Here is a 16,520-nt window from a genome sequence, read left to right on the forward strand (position 1 = left end):
CGACGTGGCGATTGGTGGAGTAGTCCGGCTCCGCCTCCCGTGACGGAGGGAAGCTGTCTGCGATTGAACGAGCCGCTCAGGCAGTGCTGCGTGCCCCGCCCCCCACCTCGCTACCGGGCGCGGGATTGGCCAGAGAGCGGCTGCCCACACCGCGCTCCGATTGGTCAGGGTGGGGTTGTGGGCGGTGCCGCAGTGAGCCGCTGTCATGGCGGAGCTGAGCGAGGCGCTGCTCTCGGTGTTACCGTCCATCCGGGTGCCCAAGGCCGGCGACCGGGTCCACAAGGATGAGTGCGCCTTCTCCTTCGACACGCCGGTAAGCGCGGCCTGCCACCGGCTCGCCTGCCCGCCCGCGCCGCCCCGCTCCGGCCCGCCCGCTCGCCACCGAGCCGCCCTCCCGCGGCGCGATGGGACTTGTGGTCCCCAGGCGGCCGGAGCGGGCCGCGGCCGAGCGGAGCGCGGGGCCTCGGGGACTACAGGGCCCGGCGTGCCCTGGGCCGCGCCCCCCCGCCCGCGCCGCGCTGGGGGCTGTAGTCCTGGGGCCGCAGCGGGCGTGGGCAACTCGCTCGCCCCGCTCGGTGGCGGCCCGGCCCGGCTCCGGGCGCCGGGGGAGCGTGTGCCCCCCCCCCCCTCCCCCCCCCCGCGTTCTGCGGGTGCTTGCCGGGCCCTGCAGAGCCGGGGGGCGGGCCGGGGTCCCGCCCTAACCGGGGGCGAGCAGCCCCCCTGGCCTCACCGCGTGGCGCGGCCCGGCAGGCGGGGGGCAGTCGGTGCTGTGTCATTAAGATGGCAGTGGTCTCTTCCCCACCCCGCGGCATCGCTGCGCCTCCTTCCCTGCCCGCGCCTGGCCGGGGCGGGTCCGGGGGGGGACCCGGGCGGCGGGGGAGCGAGGCCCCCTCCTCGGGCGCCCATCGAGGCTGCGCCCCGTCCCGCCAGAAGGACCGGGCAGCCCAGAAGGACCGGGCAGCGGCAGGGAGATGGGCGGCCTGCGAGGGAGCAGCAGCCGGCAGCCTGGCCCCCCTGGCTGCCCGCGGCGGACCTGGCCCCGCAGCCCCTGCTCTGCCCCTCTCCCGCTGCTCCACAGTGGGGATCAGGGTGGGGGCCCAGGCAGTGCCCCCTGCCCCAGCCTGCCTGCCTGTGGGGCCGGGCCCCATCGGCTTCAGAGGGCTCGCTCTGCTGAATGAAAAGGGCTCTCCACGGACCCGCGTGGGGTTTCCCAGGTGCCAGTGGGATGGCGAGGGCTGGCTCTGGAGCCCTGTCGAAGCCACTCACAAGCTTTTGAACGCAGCAGCAGAAAATCCAAGAGTGGTCTGTTAACCTTCCCCACGCTGTCGTCTGGCAACGCTCCCTACGGCACTGGGGATTACTGTGCTTTCAGACAGGGTGCATGGGTTTGTTGGCAGTGATTGTACCACACTCGGAACTTGTCAACTGTGCATGCTGAGGCCTTTTGCGAGATGAGCTTCTAAGGAAGCTTGGGCTTTCCTGAGTTGGTAGCATCCTGCCATAAATAAACAGGCAAATAGGTTTTCAAATACATCATCTCAACAGGAGTACCTGTTCTCCTGGGACAGCCAGGCTGGGGCTTGCCGTCTTATTTCTGACTAGCCTACCAAGTGGCTGGTGCGTAGGAATGTAGCCATGATTTAATCAGTAATGAGTAGTGTTCCTAGAGGTAAGTCTGTGCCTATCCTGGCAGCTAGAATGGCGTTCTTTACCACCTCCCTTCAGCTTTTATCTTTCCGTCTTTCCAGGAGTCAGATGGCGGCTTGTATATCTGCATGAACACGTTCCTGGGCTTTGGGAAGCAATATGTGGAAAAGCACTACCAGAAAACAGGCCAGCGGGTCTACCTGCACCTCAAAAGAACACGTAAACTGGTAAAAAATAAAAAGACGTCCAGTCAAACCTGTTCTGAAGTTGAGAGCTGGGCTGTGTCTCTGTGTTCAGTCAGATACAGAGTTTTCTCTCTATATAGTGTAACTGATACTGTTCTTGGTGCACTGGGGTGGGCACCAGTTCTCCAGCTCTGCTTATGCTGATTGTTGCATGGATTGCCCACGCTGTTTCTGCCTGGCCTCTTTCTGTGTTCAAAGTAGCTTAATTTCAATCTTTAAGGCTTGACACAGCTTGCCTGTCCCCCTGAACTCTAATTCCCTATTTCTTCTCGACCCAATAGAAGGAAGAAGACACCAACTCCAGTGCGGGGGACCCCCCAAGGAAGAAGCCAACTCGCTTGGCCATTGGTAAGAAAGTACTTGTGTACCATATCATCCTTGTTTTGAGCCAGTCCTGGAGCTGCCTGGCGTTGTGGCCAGTCTCTTTTGCCTTTCCTCTTCTGGGCTAGTTGAAGCTAGCATCCCCAACCGAATTCAAACTTTGTGTTTTCTAGTGAGTCTTAGATGGGCAGTTTCTGCAGAACAGTTGTTGAGGTGGTAGTTTTGTTCTGTGTTTAAAGCTGCATTGTGTTTTCTGTAGATAAATATGTTTTGCATCCTCTCATAACTCCTTATGTCTGACTCACCTTGGTGTGGCTGTAACCAGTATAGGGCTGTTGCTTAATGCAAATGTGTCCAGTGCAGGGCTGAAGGAAGTTTGAGAAACTCTTAAGTTTGAAGTTTCTGACAGAAAAACTGCTTTTTAAACTTCTTAGGTATTGAACTAGTGTTACATATATAGGTGGGGAAGAAATTACTGGTAAATGCCGTCTTAATGTTTTTGGCTCTATAGGTCTTTGAAATACCAGACTGATACTGAAGGAAGTACATGTGCACATTTAAAATATTAAAAACAAGCCCTTTTTTTGAAAAACATGGCTGGTGTTCCATTACTCTCTTGCACTTACTGAGAAGGCTGTCATGGCAATCAATGAAGTTTTCTCATTTGGAGCAGTCTCAGCTAGTAATTAGTGAACCGTTATGGAGATCTATAAAGCAGAAGGTAGGGACATTATTTTAGTAGAGATAGGTTCTTGGCTTGCTGGAAGCTGACCACTAGAGGGAAATGCAGAACCTGAGCCGTACACGTCTTGCCTTTTGCTCACTTTTTCCCTGGCTGTGCCATTGTGTAACAGATGCCCAGTGACTCCACTGCTGCCACAGCACAAACACCAGTATTAAGACGTTCAGTTGCTCCCTGTTTTTGTGGTGAGGTGAATGGAGTCCCAAAGGTCACTTCTAGCAAAACTGAGACTAAAAATCTATGTTTCTTCAGATAGCCAGTGCTTTTATGTATATGATTATGCTACGTTTGGAGAGACGAGTCTCTCCACAGTCTGCATTATGACTTCTTTCTGCATCCTCAATTCTACAAAGGTCTTGAGGCAAGTGTTGTCACTGGGGCAGCAAATACCTGCTTGTGATAACAGCCTAGCGGCATGGGTGGAGCAGGAGAGAATAAAAGAAAGTATTAGCCCCGTGAGGCAGTGATGTTAAATCCAGGAGAGATTCCCCCCCCACCCCCTGATTTTTTTAAGCTAAACTGTGGTGGTTTATTGAATCCTAACATGGGAGACTTTTTTAAAGTACTAGAAGGACTTAGGAGCAAAATGTCATTGGCTGCAAAATGTGGCCCTTGATCCCTGTGTACCTCACCTTCCCTCTCCACGGGGGAAAAAACCTTGTAGTGCTTGCTTCCCATGCCCATGTGTCAGTTGGATGGCTTTTGGAGTCTGTGGTGTTTAGATACAGCTGTGGGGAGGGAGATAGTGTACTTTGGGCAAGCTTTTGGCTGTATGGAGGGAAAGAAGGGCTAGAAGGCAGTCTGCTGGCTGAAGACCTTCTTCCTCATCTGCAGCCTCAGAAAGTTCACATAAGCACCTGAGGGGACCTCACCAGTCTGTTTTAGTCTGTTTAGAGTTCAGGAATTGCGTAATAAATACCCTGAGGGACTGTGTATTGCTTTACTCTGAAGTGGTGACAGGAGATCTCTGGGATGTGCTGAAGAGCCACCAAGAGGATTATCTGGGTATGTTGTTGCATGATGCTGGTGACTGTTTTCAGGTATTTCTAAAATCACTCAGGCTTGCAGTGCCTGTATTCATATGTAGCAGTTTGTGCATAGCCTAAAAATTGTAGGTATCTAATGAGAGGGTTGCAGGAGATCACAGGAACCGGGTATTTTTGTCAATAATGTTTTAACCAAATGTAGTAATGGTTACTGGGACTGTGTCACGCACAGGATTCTTGAGGCAGAGACACTAAACAGAAAAACCTCGTATTCCTTTCACAGGTTTGTTGCAGCTACAGATCTCCCAAGATCTGTTGCAGTCGCAGCATGCCATTTTTAAAGAAATAAAGGAAATTAAGTTAAAAAAACATAGGGGATTAAGGCTGCTAGTAAGCAATATGTCTTCTGCCTGTTTCCTCTGGGATGTAAGATGTGAATGCCTGGAGAACGGGAAGGGCCAAGGTTTTTCCCTGAGTGCCTTCATAAATCAGAAACTGCTCCCTGCACTGCAGATGTTTTGGGTGAGTGTCCATTACCCTTGTCATCAGGCAAATAACCTTTTATATGTGGAACTCCCATTTCTGTTGCAACCTCTGGAAAGCACGGCTAGGTGGGCATGAGAAACTACTAGCACTGTACCTCTCCTAAGACTTTTTCTGTAATTCAGGATATTCTGGTTCCAGAGGAACTCCTGGTTCTCCTTTCCCAAGTTCAGGACTCTGAACTGTCCTTCCTGGAAGAGGCAAGAAGCAGAGCCAGGCTCCTTAAAGATGCTGGTAGACTAGACCTTTGCACTGGGTTAGAATGTGACCACTTTGTGCATATCACCATCCGTCGTCTTGGATATACTCTGAAGGATGAACAGCAGTGCTTTGTCATAGCTCTGTTCTGGCCAGTGTCTCTTTAGAGCAGGTCTTTTTTTTTGGTTGTACTCGGGGTCTGGAGATTCCTCCTAAGCATCTATTAAAAAAAAAAAAAAGAGCTGGGAAAAGCAAACCTGTTGTTGCTAGGCTTATATTTGCTCCTGTGAAGTCCACACCACCAGCAGAAACTTTGGTATCCAGAAGTGGAAGAAGGATTGTGGATCATTGATCAAGAACTTTGTCTTAGTCCTGGTGCCTTATTTCATGTAGGCTACGGGCAAAGCAGCTTTGCAAGCTATTTGGTTTTTGTTGCGACGGAGGGAAGACACAGTCACTCAATATGAGTGATCAGCAGACTTTGTTTATTGTCTCTTACAGTCACCTTTTATGCCTTGTTATAATTAGCTCATACATATTACAAAAGTTAAGCTCATTATTGGTTAGTTGCCTAAATACCAAGCCCGCCCCTAGTTTCTCTTCTGTAGTTATCTGTTCCCACCTGCAACATTCTTTTCCCACCGAAATCTTCCTGTTATTGTGTAACAAGGGCAGCCAAAGACAGTGTATTTTTGCTTTCCTTCAGATAAGCTGAGAGCGATGTGCATTTTTGTCCAGCCAGCTGGACTATGTCTATGAGACCTTTTTCAGCTAGCCAGTTATCCACAGGTTTTACCCGTTACTACAATGTTTTTCGTTCCTATAGGTGTAGAAGGTGGATTTGACATCACAGAGGAAAAGTTTGAATATGACGAAGATGTAAAAATAGTAATTTTCCCAGAGCATTTGGATATTCCTCGTGATGGGCTGGAGGGACTACCAGACCTGGTCAGAGACAGGGTATGTTTGGGCAGAGGGCTGTTTTCTATTGGCAAGAAGGAAATGCACCGTTACAGACAAGGAACTGCTGTCCTGTAAAAGGGATCCTGCAGAGCTGCTGCGAAGTCTCAGCCTGCAATAAGCAGGATTGCCCTGCACTTACACAGTGCTTTATATTACAGAATCCTGGCTTACGACTGAGCCTCCTGAATGCTGCCCTAGCACAACTGACTTGCCAATCTGAAGCTAAATGTGGAGTGTTGTGGCACTGGAAGCTTCTTCCCTTGTGCCCTTCATATTTTTTTTTCCTGCTGTCCTAATTCCAGATTGCCAGTGCGGTTGAGGCTATCCTGACAGCAGATTCAGCCTCACGGAAGCAGGAGGTGCAGGCTTGGGATGGGGAGGTTCGACGTGTTTCCAAACATGCTTTTTCCCTGCACCAACTTCAGAATGATGTCCGCATCCCACCATGGTGAGCACAGTACTGAAACTAGCTCTATTGCTCTGTACCCCAGACCCATCCCCGTCACCACCTTCTCCTGTCCTGGACTGCAGCAGCAGACGAGACTTCTTTTGTGAGTCTCTGAGTGTGCCTTGTCATAGTAAATTCAGGGGAAGTGGCAAACTAAGGTGTTATTTCAGGATGCTCAGTGTTCTGAAGTAAAAGAGGAATGAGAGTGCTTACACTATGGTCAGTGGGTAGTAATGGAAAGGGCTTGGGAGGCAGAACCTGAAGGTTTTCACCCTAATCTCTTTTTCCCTGTTCTTTGTCCGTAGTGGCTGGAAGTGCAGCAAGTGTGACATGAGGGAGAACCTGTGGCTGAACATGACCGACGGAGCCATCCTCTGCGGTCGGCGCTATTTTGATGGCAGCGGTGGCAACAATCACGCCGTCGAGCATTACCGGGAAACTGGCTACCCACTGGCTGTGAAACTGGGAACAATTACTCCTGATGGGGCTGGTGAGAAGGGGGGACCCCCTAAGGATTATAGCTGTGCCAGGCACCACTCGGGCTGGCTGGGGTCTCTGACAGGGCAAATCAGGGAAGGTTTCCAGGTATCAGGCTGGTGTTGCCCATCTTATTACCTGGAATGGTAATAGGTGTCATCCTGTTGTGAACCTTCCCACTGGTATGGTTTAACCCCAGCCGGTAACTAAGTGCCATGCAGCCACTCACTCACCCACCCACCCCCTTGCAGAGGGATGAGGAGGAGAATCGGGAAGGAATGTAAAACTTGAGGGTTGAGATAAGAACAATTAAATGATAAAAATAAAATAAGCCAAAACCAATAATAATAACGCTAAAAATTATAATGAAAATGAGGGAGAAAGGGAGAGGAATAAAATCCAAGGGGAAGGGAGTAAAGAAAACAAGTGATGCACAACACAGTTGCTCACTACCCGCTGAGCGATGCCGAGCCAGTCCCCGAGCAGCAACTAGCAGGCCCCGGCCACCCCACACACCCCCAGTTCATATACCGAGCAGGACATTCTGTGGTGTGAAATGTCCCTTTGGCTAGTTTGGGTCAGCTGTCCTGGCTGTGCCTCCTCCCAATTTCCTGTGCCTCTCCAGCCCTCTCCCTGGCAGGGCCTAATCAACTGAAGAATCCTTGACTTAGTATAAACATTGCCCAGCAACAACTAAAAACATCCGTGTGTTATCAACATTATTTTCACACCAAACCCCAAACACAGCACTGCACCAGCTACTGAGAAGAAAATTAACTCTATCCCAGCTGAAACCAGGATACCCACTATGACCTGCTTCTTGTAGCAGGCAAAGAACCAGCTGATAAAACCTTGCCTTCCTTCTCCCTTCCCTTTTAATTTGAGGGGTTTAGAATCGTTATCCGGGTTGCCATCTTATTTTCTGTGGTGGGATGTTTATCAAAGAATTTTGTGTTTAAAGCCTGAGCAGAGAGTATATGGTACAGAACCCACTTTCCTCACTCCAGGTATACATGTATCCCTCTACCTTGATCAATGACAAAGTTTGTTTTCTTGTCACATGTTTTGGAGGAATCTCAATGTTCCAGCTGTTGTGCTACTCTCCTGAGAAAGGAGAGAAACCCCAGCTGCTCAGTTTGCCAAAACTCCCACTCCTGAGTGCTCTGTTCTTTTCATCCGGTGGCAAATTTTAGATCACAAGGCATTACAAGTCTCTTCTTTTCCCTCTGTGTTCCTGCACAGATGTCTACTCCTACGATGAGGATGATATGGTGTTGGATCCCAACCTGGCAGAACACCTTGCTCACTTTGGGATTGACATGCTCAAGATGCAGAAGGTGAGGGGGGGGGGGGGGGGGGCGGCAGGTCCTCCATAGGCCCAGAGGGGGAGAGAAGCAACTCTAAGGTGTCTCAGCAGGGACCCAGCTTTCTGTGGCTATGTAGAACCATTCCTGGTCAAGAAACCTTGTTTCTTGTCAGGCAGAGTTGTCTGCCTCTTTCATTGCCTTCTCTGCCTTTCTTCCTTGCCCCTCAAGTTGTATTTCCTTGGGTTTCTGTGTTGGTACTGTGAGCAGGGAGGTTCCCAGGCACTGAGCTTTGTTCCCTAGGTTCAGTGTTAGTGTGTGATTTCCATGCCTTTTTACAGGGAATGGTCCAGGTTTCTCCCATGTTTCTTCTCATTCCTCTCTCTGTCCCACGTATTCAGATATCTGAAAACAATTCTTGTATCTTCCTCCTCTTCTAATTTAATAAAATAGAATGGTTTTGATTCTGTGTTTCTCTACAGCATTGTACTTTTCACACTTCTGATGTTCCCTTGAGCCTTCTTTGATGGTTTTTCCTGTTCTTTCCCTCCACAGACAGACAAGACAATGACAGAACTGGAAATAGACATGAACCAGCGCATTGGGGAGTGGGAGCTCATCCAGGAGTCCGGCGTGCAGCTCAAGCCCCTCTATGGGCCTGGGTACACTGGTATCCGTAACCTGGGCAACAGTTGCTACCTCAATTCTGTGATGCAGGTGCTGTTCAGTATCCCAGACTTCCAGAGAAAGTAAGTGAGCTTAATGACTCCTTTCCATTAGCCTGGGATGCCCTGGGATCAGTACAAAGGTCTCCTAGAGCTGGGAGCTTCTGATGACAGTAATCAGACTCAGAACTATGTCTTTACTAGATGAACCCATTTGCCCCTTAGATTGCTCCGGTTTGCTTTGCAGGTATGTGGACAAGTTGGAGAAGATATTCCAAAGTGCACCTTCGGACCCCACACAGGACTTCAGCACACAAGTGTACGTAGAGTTTTGGTGAGAGAAGGAAAGCTGAGGCTGCCTGGGTGCGTCCCCTCTGTGCTGCTACTGTGTGCCTTGCTGCAGGTTTCTCCCTCGAGCCTTGCCTCTCTGTTTCTGTGTCCATTACCAGAGACACTGATCCTCAGTCATCACTAAAGATCTAAGCCAGAAAAGTTTATCCGAATGCTGTGGATGGAGAGGCCAGAGTGCACCTCTGTTCACGAGAGGCGCTTATGGTGTTACGTGGGGCACACAGTGCCGTCTGCTGCCATGGGGGGCTTTCTGGGGGGTGTATTCTGTCTGTGTAACACCGAAAAGCTGCTTGCTGTCTGCAATGGAGATGGCTAAAAGCAAAGAAATACGTAGATTTAGGCAACTTCATTCTCAGGGGTTAATTTATATATGCTTAAAGAGGCTTCCTGCAAGAGGTTTTGTGTGAGCAGTTGCAGGTGAATATCTACAGAAGAAGGCACGCAAGATTTGGGGGAGTGTTGCGTTTTTAAGTACATCAGTTCTGTAGTATGTCTGCTCTAAAAGAGGAAAGCAGTGTATGGAGGGGTGGGGTGGAAGATTGGAAGGTGGTGTTTGTGGAAGGGAGTTCAATGGTTAGGGAAGATTCTAGATTTGGACAGCTTGGAGTGAGGTGTTCACTGAGGAGGGGATTAAGTTGAGACAGCCAGAAAGATTGTTGCCTGGGCAAAGGGAGGATTGGTAGGGTTTGGTTCCAGACAAATGGCAAGCAGGCATGGGGAAGGACTGGAGTGAACTGGAACAGCAGGAGAGTCTGAGCATAAGAGGAAGTTGCTGAACATCACTGTTGTCCATCAAGTGCCTCATGCAGTCATTCTTAATCGTTCCCCTAGGAAAACGCAATCAGTCTGCTCGCAGCAGTGCTATTTCTGGCTCAGACCATTTCACTCTGCCCTGTGCCTCCTGCACAGGGAGGCAGGCACGCTGCTATTTACCCGAGGCAGGCTGCAGCCGGGTTTGGCTCTTACGCAGCAGTTGTGTGGCTCAGCACCAGCTGCCCTTCTGCGGGGAAAAAGCAGCTGTTGCTTGATGTCCTGCCCAACGTGTGAGCACCGGTTGAGATTGGTGCCCAGAAGTCCTGGTAACTTGCAAGTCCACGATGTCTCATGGGACCAGAGAGCAGAGCAAGATACGATGGTCTTGGCTCGTGCAGCAGGGAAAGGCGATCTCTGCAAGATGGACAGTCCGTGGCAGGGTTAAAGCTGGATGGGTTGATGTGGCTCCTGGAGTATGTGGGACTGAAGAAACCATTGCAATGCTAACAGTGACTTCTTCACCATTCCAGAGCCAAGCTGGGCCACGGACTGCTTTCTGGGGAGTATTCAAAGCCAGCTTCTGCAGATGGGGAGCAGCAGCCCGATCAGAAGGTGAGACTTGGATATGGGATCCTCACAGCATGTCTGTTGCATGAGGTGTTGTGTGTGTTACATGGGAGAGGAGGGAGAGCCCTGTCCGAAGACTTGTCCTGGGGCTTATTCCAGGGCCCTGTCACCTGAAGAAAAGCATAGCTGAGTGCTACATGCTAGGAATCATGCTTGGCAAATTCTGACCACCTCCCTCTTCCACCTTGTTATCTGCAGGGTATGCAAAACGGCATTGCTCCACGCATGTTTAAATCCCTCATTGGAAAGGGGCACCCAGAATTTTCCACTAACCGACAGCAGGACGCCCAGGAATTCTTTCTGCACTTCATCAACATGGTGGAGGTAATGGTTGAGTCTATCTATCAAATCATGGAGAAAAGCCCAGCTTTGTTTTCTCCCCACAGCAGGGCAGGGAGGAGGGGCGGGGAGAAGCTGGCAATCAGAGCAGAGAGAGGGAGAGAAGGCAGGGAAATGGGCTGGCTAGCACCTGCGGGAGCAGAGGGGAAGGGATGCTTGGCCGTGTTTTCAGGGCCGATTCCTTGGGGGAATCTCTTTTGGGAATGGCACAGCTGGAGATGGAAATGGCCTTCTTTAGGAGCAGGAATGGCGTGGGTTCCTGGGGTGGAGAAGTTGGCTCTAGTTTACTCTTTGCCATCTTTTCCGGTGGGTTGGGTACAGAAGTGAATACTCTTTAGCCATGTCCCACGTGGAACCACTGCTACTGCAGATACTAATTTATACCATTCTGATGTTACATGCATCCTTCTAACCCCTCCTGCAGAGGAACTGCCGCAGCTCGGAGAATCCTAATGAGGTCTTCCGTTTTCTGGTGGAGGAGAAGCTGAAGTGCCTGGCCACAGAAAAGGTGAAATATACCCAGCGTGTGGACTATATTATGCAGCTGCCTGTGCCCATGGATGCTGCGCTCAACAAAGGTCAGTGATGTGCCAAGGCCAGAACAGTAGCAAAGACTATGTTTGGATATTGTAATATTCTTGCAGAACTCCTTAAAGGAGAAAGGAACTTTGCCACTTCTGAAGCCAGATCCTTTACCTGCTTTTGTGGGATCAGGCTGATTTCTTCAGAGGTGGTGTGACACGGTGATGTCCCTCTAGAGCCCTTCCCTGTGACACCACAAGCTGAGCTGGGATTCAGCAGCAGAGCAGTGCTCTGGAAGGCATTGTCTACTTTTGTGCTCCATTCTTGATGGCGTGTATCTCTAAGTCCTGTGCTGCCTCTGGGTGTAGCTTACACCAGCTGCTTTGTAAGTAACTGATGATGGTGCTTGATTCCCCTACTTTGTTCTCTAGATGAACTACTGGAATATGAGGAGAAGAAGAGGCAGGCAGAGGAGGAGAAGCAGCCGCTGCCTGAGCTGGTGCGAGCCAAGGTGCCTTTCAGCTCCTGCCTGGAGGCCTATGGAGCTCCAGAGCAGGTGGATGATTTCTGGAGCACAGCCTTGCAGGCCAAGTCTGTGGCTCTCAAGTGAGTGTGTGTGAGTTGCCAGTTCATCATAGCCTAGCTGGCAGTAGCTGCCTCTTTGGGGACTTCTTTTAGTTGCTTAGGGAAGAAGCGTTACCAAAGCACTGTAGTCCTCCACACCTGGACCCACAGAACACAGAGGCAGAGGAGGAACCAGTCCATCAGTGCTGGAGTGATTGCCCTCAAGGGATTAATTACAGTGGGCAGAACAGCAGTGCTAGGGAAGTCCTTACCATCAGATTTTGGTTGCTGAGGGCCTATGAAAATACAGTGACATTCCAAGAACAGTAGCAGCTTTTATTCTAAATTCAAAATTTAGCTTTAAAATCAGTACTGACAGTATGGCAACACTGGTCTTGCATGTTCTCTAAAATTTCTTTGAAGGAAGTTTTTAGCCATTAGATTTTGAGCAAAACACTGAGTCTAACAGATTCTTGATGGCATGTATTTATAAGGCCTAGAGTTATTCTAAAGAATGCTAACTTAAATGCTAATAGCAAGGTTTAAAAAATGGCTTTAATGTGTCTCACTGCCTGCAGCACATGCAACAGTGCAGCTGAGTAGTGAGATTACAAGCGTAAGCACCTTCCTGCTGTGATGCTACTGACTGTTCCTCTACAATGAGAGTAGTCCTCAAAGAATTGGAAGTGGTTTTCTAACAAATACTCTACTATTAAGCAATAGCTACTATAAACAAACAGTAACACAATCACATTGAAAGCAATGTTCTGTTTTGCTTTTAAGTAGTGAGTTGTGTTCAAACACTTTGTAAGAATTAGCATTGAACATATACCATTGCTTAAATTAATTTTATGGCATGTTACAATTACCCCCCATAATAAGTATCTGTCTCTCTTACTACTGCTTCTCCCTTCACAAACATTCCCCTCTATTTCATAGATTCCAGACACCCTCTTTGTCAAATTGTCTTAACCAAATAATGTTCAATCAAATTCAGTTAGCTTAAAATTCACTGCTCCTGCTTCGTATCCAAAGAAGTGCTCTTGTACTTGAAAGCTTGTCAGTTCCCACAGCTGTATCTGTCAGTCTAATAAAATATGTTATTTCCTCTACATTGCTTAAAGGTTAGACTTCTAATTAAATACTAAAATCTGAGGAGGCTTGAAAATACAGGATTGGAATGTAGAGAATGGGTGCTACTTTTCCTCATACCCCAGGATTTTGTAAATGTTGCGTTCCATCTTCTCTTGTCCGAGCATCTTCTTTAGAAAAGGTTCTGTGTTTGAGGAGCTTTAAGCTCAGCATAGGAGAGCTGCACAGATGTGTGCATCCCCTGCTGTGGACACGTCTCCACTTGGTGATTTCTTGAATCAGCTAGGTGCCTTCAGTCATCGCTGACAAAGTATTTGAAAGTATTATTTGTCTTTTTCCAGAACAACACGGTTCGCCTCTTTCCCAGATTATCTGGTGATCCAAATCAAGAAATTCACTTTCGGTCTGGACTGGGTGCCCAAAAAGCTTGGTAAGGAGGATGAGAAGCATGGAACATATAGATATTGGGAGTCACATATGGGTATTGTGGTCATTACTGCAAAAAAGAACATAACTATCCCAAAAGGAGCTGCAGGCTGCAGTGCATCTCATCCCCAGGGACTTACCTTTCTACATATCCCAGCCAAGTCCTTGGCTCTGCCCCTGTGGGGAGGCTGAGCAAGACTATATCTTGCAGATGTCTCCATTGAAATGCCAGAGGAGCTGGATATCTCTGCACTGCAGGGAACAGGGCTGCAAGATGGAGAAGAAGAAATGCCAGACATTGCACCCCCACTGGTGACACCAGATGAGCCCAAAGGTAGCCTGGGGTTCTATGGCAACGAGGACGACGACTCCTTCTGCTCCCCTCACTTCTCCTCTCCGACATGTTAGTGATTCTCCTCTCTTCCTGATGCCTGACTCATTTCCTTGCTCTCCTTGCCTTGTCTCCCATGCTAGCGGTTTCCCACTTGCTCAGACTTTCCCTGTTCATCTGTCAGCAAATGCCAGCTGCCTCCCTTGCATGCCTGTTATGCAAGGGAGTTTGTTGATTCCTGTTCCGTGGAAGACTGGGAGGTGGCATGTCTAGTGCATTTAGGGGAGGCAGAGCTGGGATGTGTAGAAGACTTAACTAGCAGAGGTATTTTATTTTCACAAGCCACAGCGTGAGGTAGGCTTTGGAGGCCACAGAAGAGCCAGTGCTCTTGAGTTCACGAGTTGAATTCTTTTGTTCCCTGGGTTGCCTGTGTGTGAGACTGCGCCTTCTGAAGACAAAAGGCAGTAAAGGATGGGAAGAGCAGAGAGGTGGAACTCTGTGTGAAATGAAGCCAGGAAATGGTGGCCAGGGAGGCTGTGTGACACTGCAGAGAACGGAGCAGGCAGGGATGGGTGGGAGTGGGTGGCTTTAATCTCTGTCTCCCCACAGCACCCATGTTGGATGAGTCGGTGATAATCCAGCTAGTGGAAATGGGCTTTCCCATGGATGCCTGCCGCAAAGCCGTGTATTACACAGGGAACAGTGGGGCTGAGGCTGCCATGAACTGGGTCATGTCACATATGGATGATCCAGGTATGAGGCTGCATGGCCACGGGGAAGCTTTTAGCACTTGGGCCGTTTTTCTTCCTGTCCCTCTACTGCAGTGGAAAGCTGTAGTCTGGACTCGGACTGTATCCCTCCTGGAGAGATCTGGTGGCTCTGAGCTGTCTTGTGTTTCCTGCTGCAGACTTCGCTAACCCGTTGGTTCTCCCTGGATCCAGTGGACCAGGGTCAACTATTGCCTGCCCAGACCCTCCTTCAGAAGACAGCGTGGCCACCATTGTCTCCATGGGCTTCTCCCGGGACCAGGCTATGAAAGCTCTTAGAGCCACGGTGAGAGGCATGGGTGGCATGAGAGTGAAAGGATATTCTCAGGAACAGGGATTCCGAGTTCGCAGTCTTCTCTTCTTCCTTCCAGAACAACAGTCTGGAGCGTGCTGTGGATTGGATCTTTAGTCACATTGATGACCTTGATGCAGAAGCTGCTATGGACATCTCAGAGGGGCGCTCAGCAGCCGAGTCCATCTCTGAATCTGTCCCTGTGGGTCCTAAAGTGCGCGATGGGCCTGGAAGTGAGTTCCAAGCAGTAGGAATGTGGATTTTGGGATGCAGGCTTAGCACGGCTTTATCCTCCCGAATCTCCGTGCAGTACCACCAGTTGCAGCAGCAGCAGCTGCCACAGAGCTGGTCTGCTTGAGGTAGAAGCAGGGAGGAAAAGGAGAGGGATGGCAAAGTAGGGTCTTCAGGCTGGGGATTACCTGAAGCCAATGAGAGAGGGGCAGGGGAAGTGCCATCAGGTGAAAGATGGGAAGGGCTGTGTTGCGTTTTCCCAGTCGTCCCAGAAGGCTTTTCTGCTCTTTAGGCTTCCATTGAAAAAACAGGTTCCAGTCTGTGTGCAGAGCTGGTGCCAGTGCTGCTCAGCTGCCGGCTGCCACAGGGAGGGGGAATCCCTGCCGTTACCTGTCCGGCATCCATGGGACAGATAAACAGTTGGAAGACAGAAGGCTAAATTGAAGTTACCGTCTCCTATTTCCCTGCACATTTGGCCTTAAACCACTCACAGTTACACTTGATGGGGAACCAATTCTAAATTATTACCTAGCAGGGCTTCCTCCAGGGAGCCTTCCCTAGAGGAGGGCCTTGCACAGGGTGTTTTGGGGTAAGATGCCTTTCCTTTTTCCCTGACGATCCTCTTTTCCTTTCTCCTCTCAAGAATATCAGCTATTTGCCTTCATCAGCCACATGGGCACTTCAACTATGTGTGGACACTACGTTTGTCACATCAAGAAAGATGGCAGGTAAGAGGGGCTTTCAGAGTGTTATGGGGGCTCTGAGCAGGAGCTTTAAATCACTGTCCACCCCTGTTCTTTCAGAGGTCTTGGGGGGTCAGGGATGGGAGCAGGCGGGGGAGTCGAGTGGTACCTTAGCCACAGAATGGTGTCCCTGAGCTCCTTCTGCCTGTTGCAGGTGGGTGATCTACAATGACCAGAAAGTCTGTGCTTCTGAGAAGCCCCCCAAGGACTTGGGCTACATCTACTTCTATCAACGGATTCCCAGCTAGAACATCCTCTTGCTGTGTGTGGTGGGGGGAGAGCGGGCTGGTGGCGTGGGGGGAAGGGGTGGGGGCAGTGAGGATGAGAGCAGGGTCCTTCTCTTTTCCCCACTTGTCGCATCGTGGCCTCTGCAGAGACACGTGGGGAAGGTCCCTGACTAACAGACCGGGGGCTGGAGCCTCCATGGCCATGAGCAAAGGGGGTCCGGGGGCGGGGGCGGGGGGGGGGGGGGGGGAAATATCTCTCTGTAGGAAATGTCCTCACTGTCCCCACCCTGTGACACACAGCCCTAGTGCTTTGCTGCTTGGGGGGGGTGATGCCACCTCCTTGTCCGAAGGGGAGGAGGGGGCTCGTGTGTATGTGTGGCTTGTGTATGGGGGGGTCCTCCTGCCTGCCCTGCCGGGCGAGGGGCGGGCAGCAGGGTGGGCCCCGAGCAGAGCTCCCCCCGCCTTGTGTGCCCTTTACATGCCAAAATACACGAGGGACAAAATAAAAGTTGAAAATACCGCGCGGGTTTGTGTCCGGACCCGCGTCCTGCGTCGCTCGGGCCCCCGGGCGGGGAGGACGTGACGGGGGGGGACACTGGCGGCGCAGCAGAGCCCTCTGTCGCGGGGCCGGGCCCACCGAGGGGCAGGGGGGCACGGGGAGCCGGGGCCAGCGAGGGGCTGGGGCCGGGCTCACCGGGAGCCGGGAACCGGAGCCG

General features: G+C 50.7%; 1 protein-coding gene across 2 annotated transcripts; it reads left to right on the forward strand.

The window, feature by feature from the left end:
• The first annotated feature begins 157 nt into the window (after nt 1-157).
• USP5 (ubiquitin specific peptidase 5) lies at nt 158-16,323 on the forward strand. 2 transcript variants are annotated; one of them, XM_056339055.1, is made up of 20 exons: nt 158-313; nt 1,749-1,874; nt 2,174-2,240; nt 5,509-5,642; nt 5,948-6,093; nt 6,399-6,583; nt 7,813-7,907; nt 8,430-8,623; nt 8,787-8,858; nt 10,174-10,255; nt 10,469-10,594; nt 11,034-11,187; nt 11,563-11,737; nt 13,129-13,217; nt 13,425-13,616; nt 14,154-14,297; nt 14,452-14,597; nt 14,683-14,836; nt 15,478-15,562; nt 15,732-16,323. In XM_056339055.1, exons 1-20 carry the CDS (start codon nt 206-208, stop codon nt 15,823-15,825), a joined length of 2,568 nt encoding a protein of 855 aa, XP_056195030.1. In that variant the 5' UTR covers nt 158-205; the 3' UTR covers nt 15,826-16,323. The 2 variants fall into 2 exon arrangements, with proteins under 2 accessions (XP_056195030.1, XP_056195031.1); XM_056339056.1 differs by having other exon boundaries at nt 13,425-13,547.
• Nucleotides 16,324-16,520: the final 197 nt, after the last annotated feature.

The sequence above is a fragment of the Falco biarmicus genome, chromosome 5, assembly GCF_023638135.1.
Source record: "Falco biarmicus isolate bFalBia1 chromosome 5, bFalBia1.pri, whole genome shotgun sequence".
Lineage (NCBI taxonomy): Eukaryota > Metazoa > Chordata > Aves > Falconiformes > Falconidae > Falco > Falco biarmicus.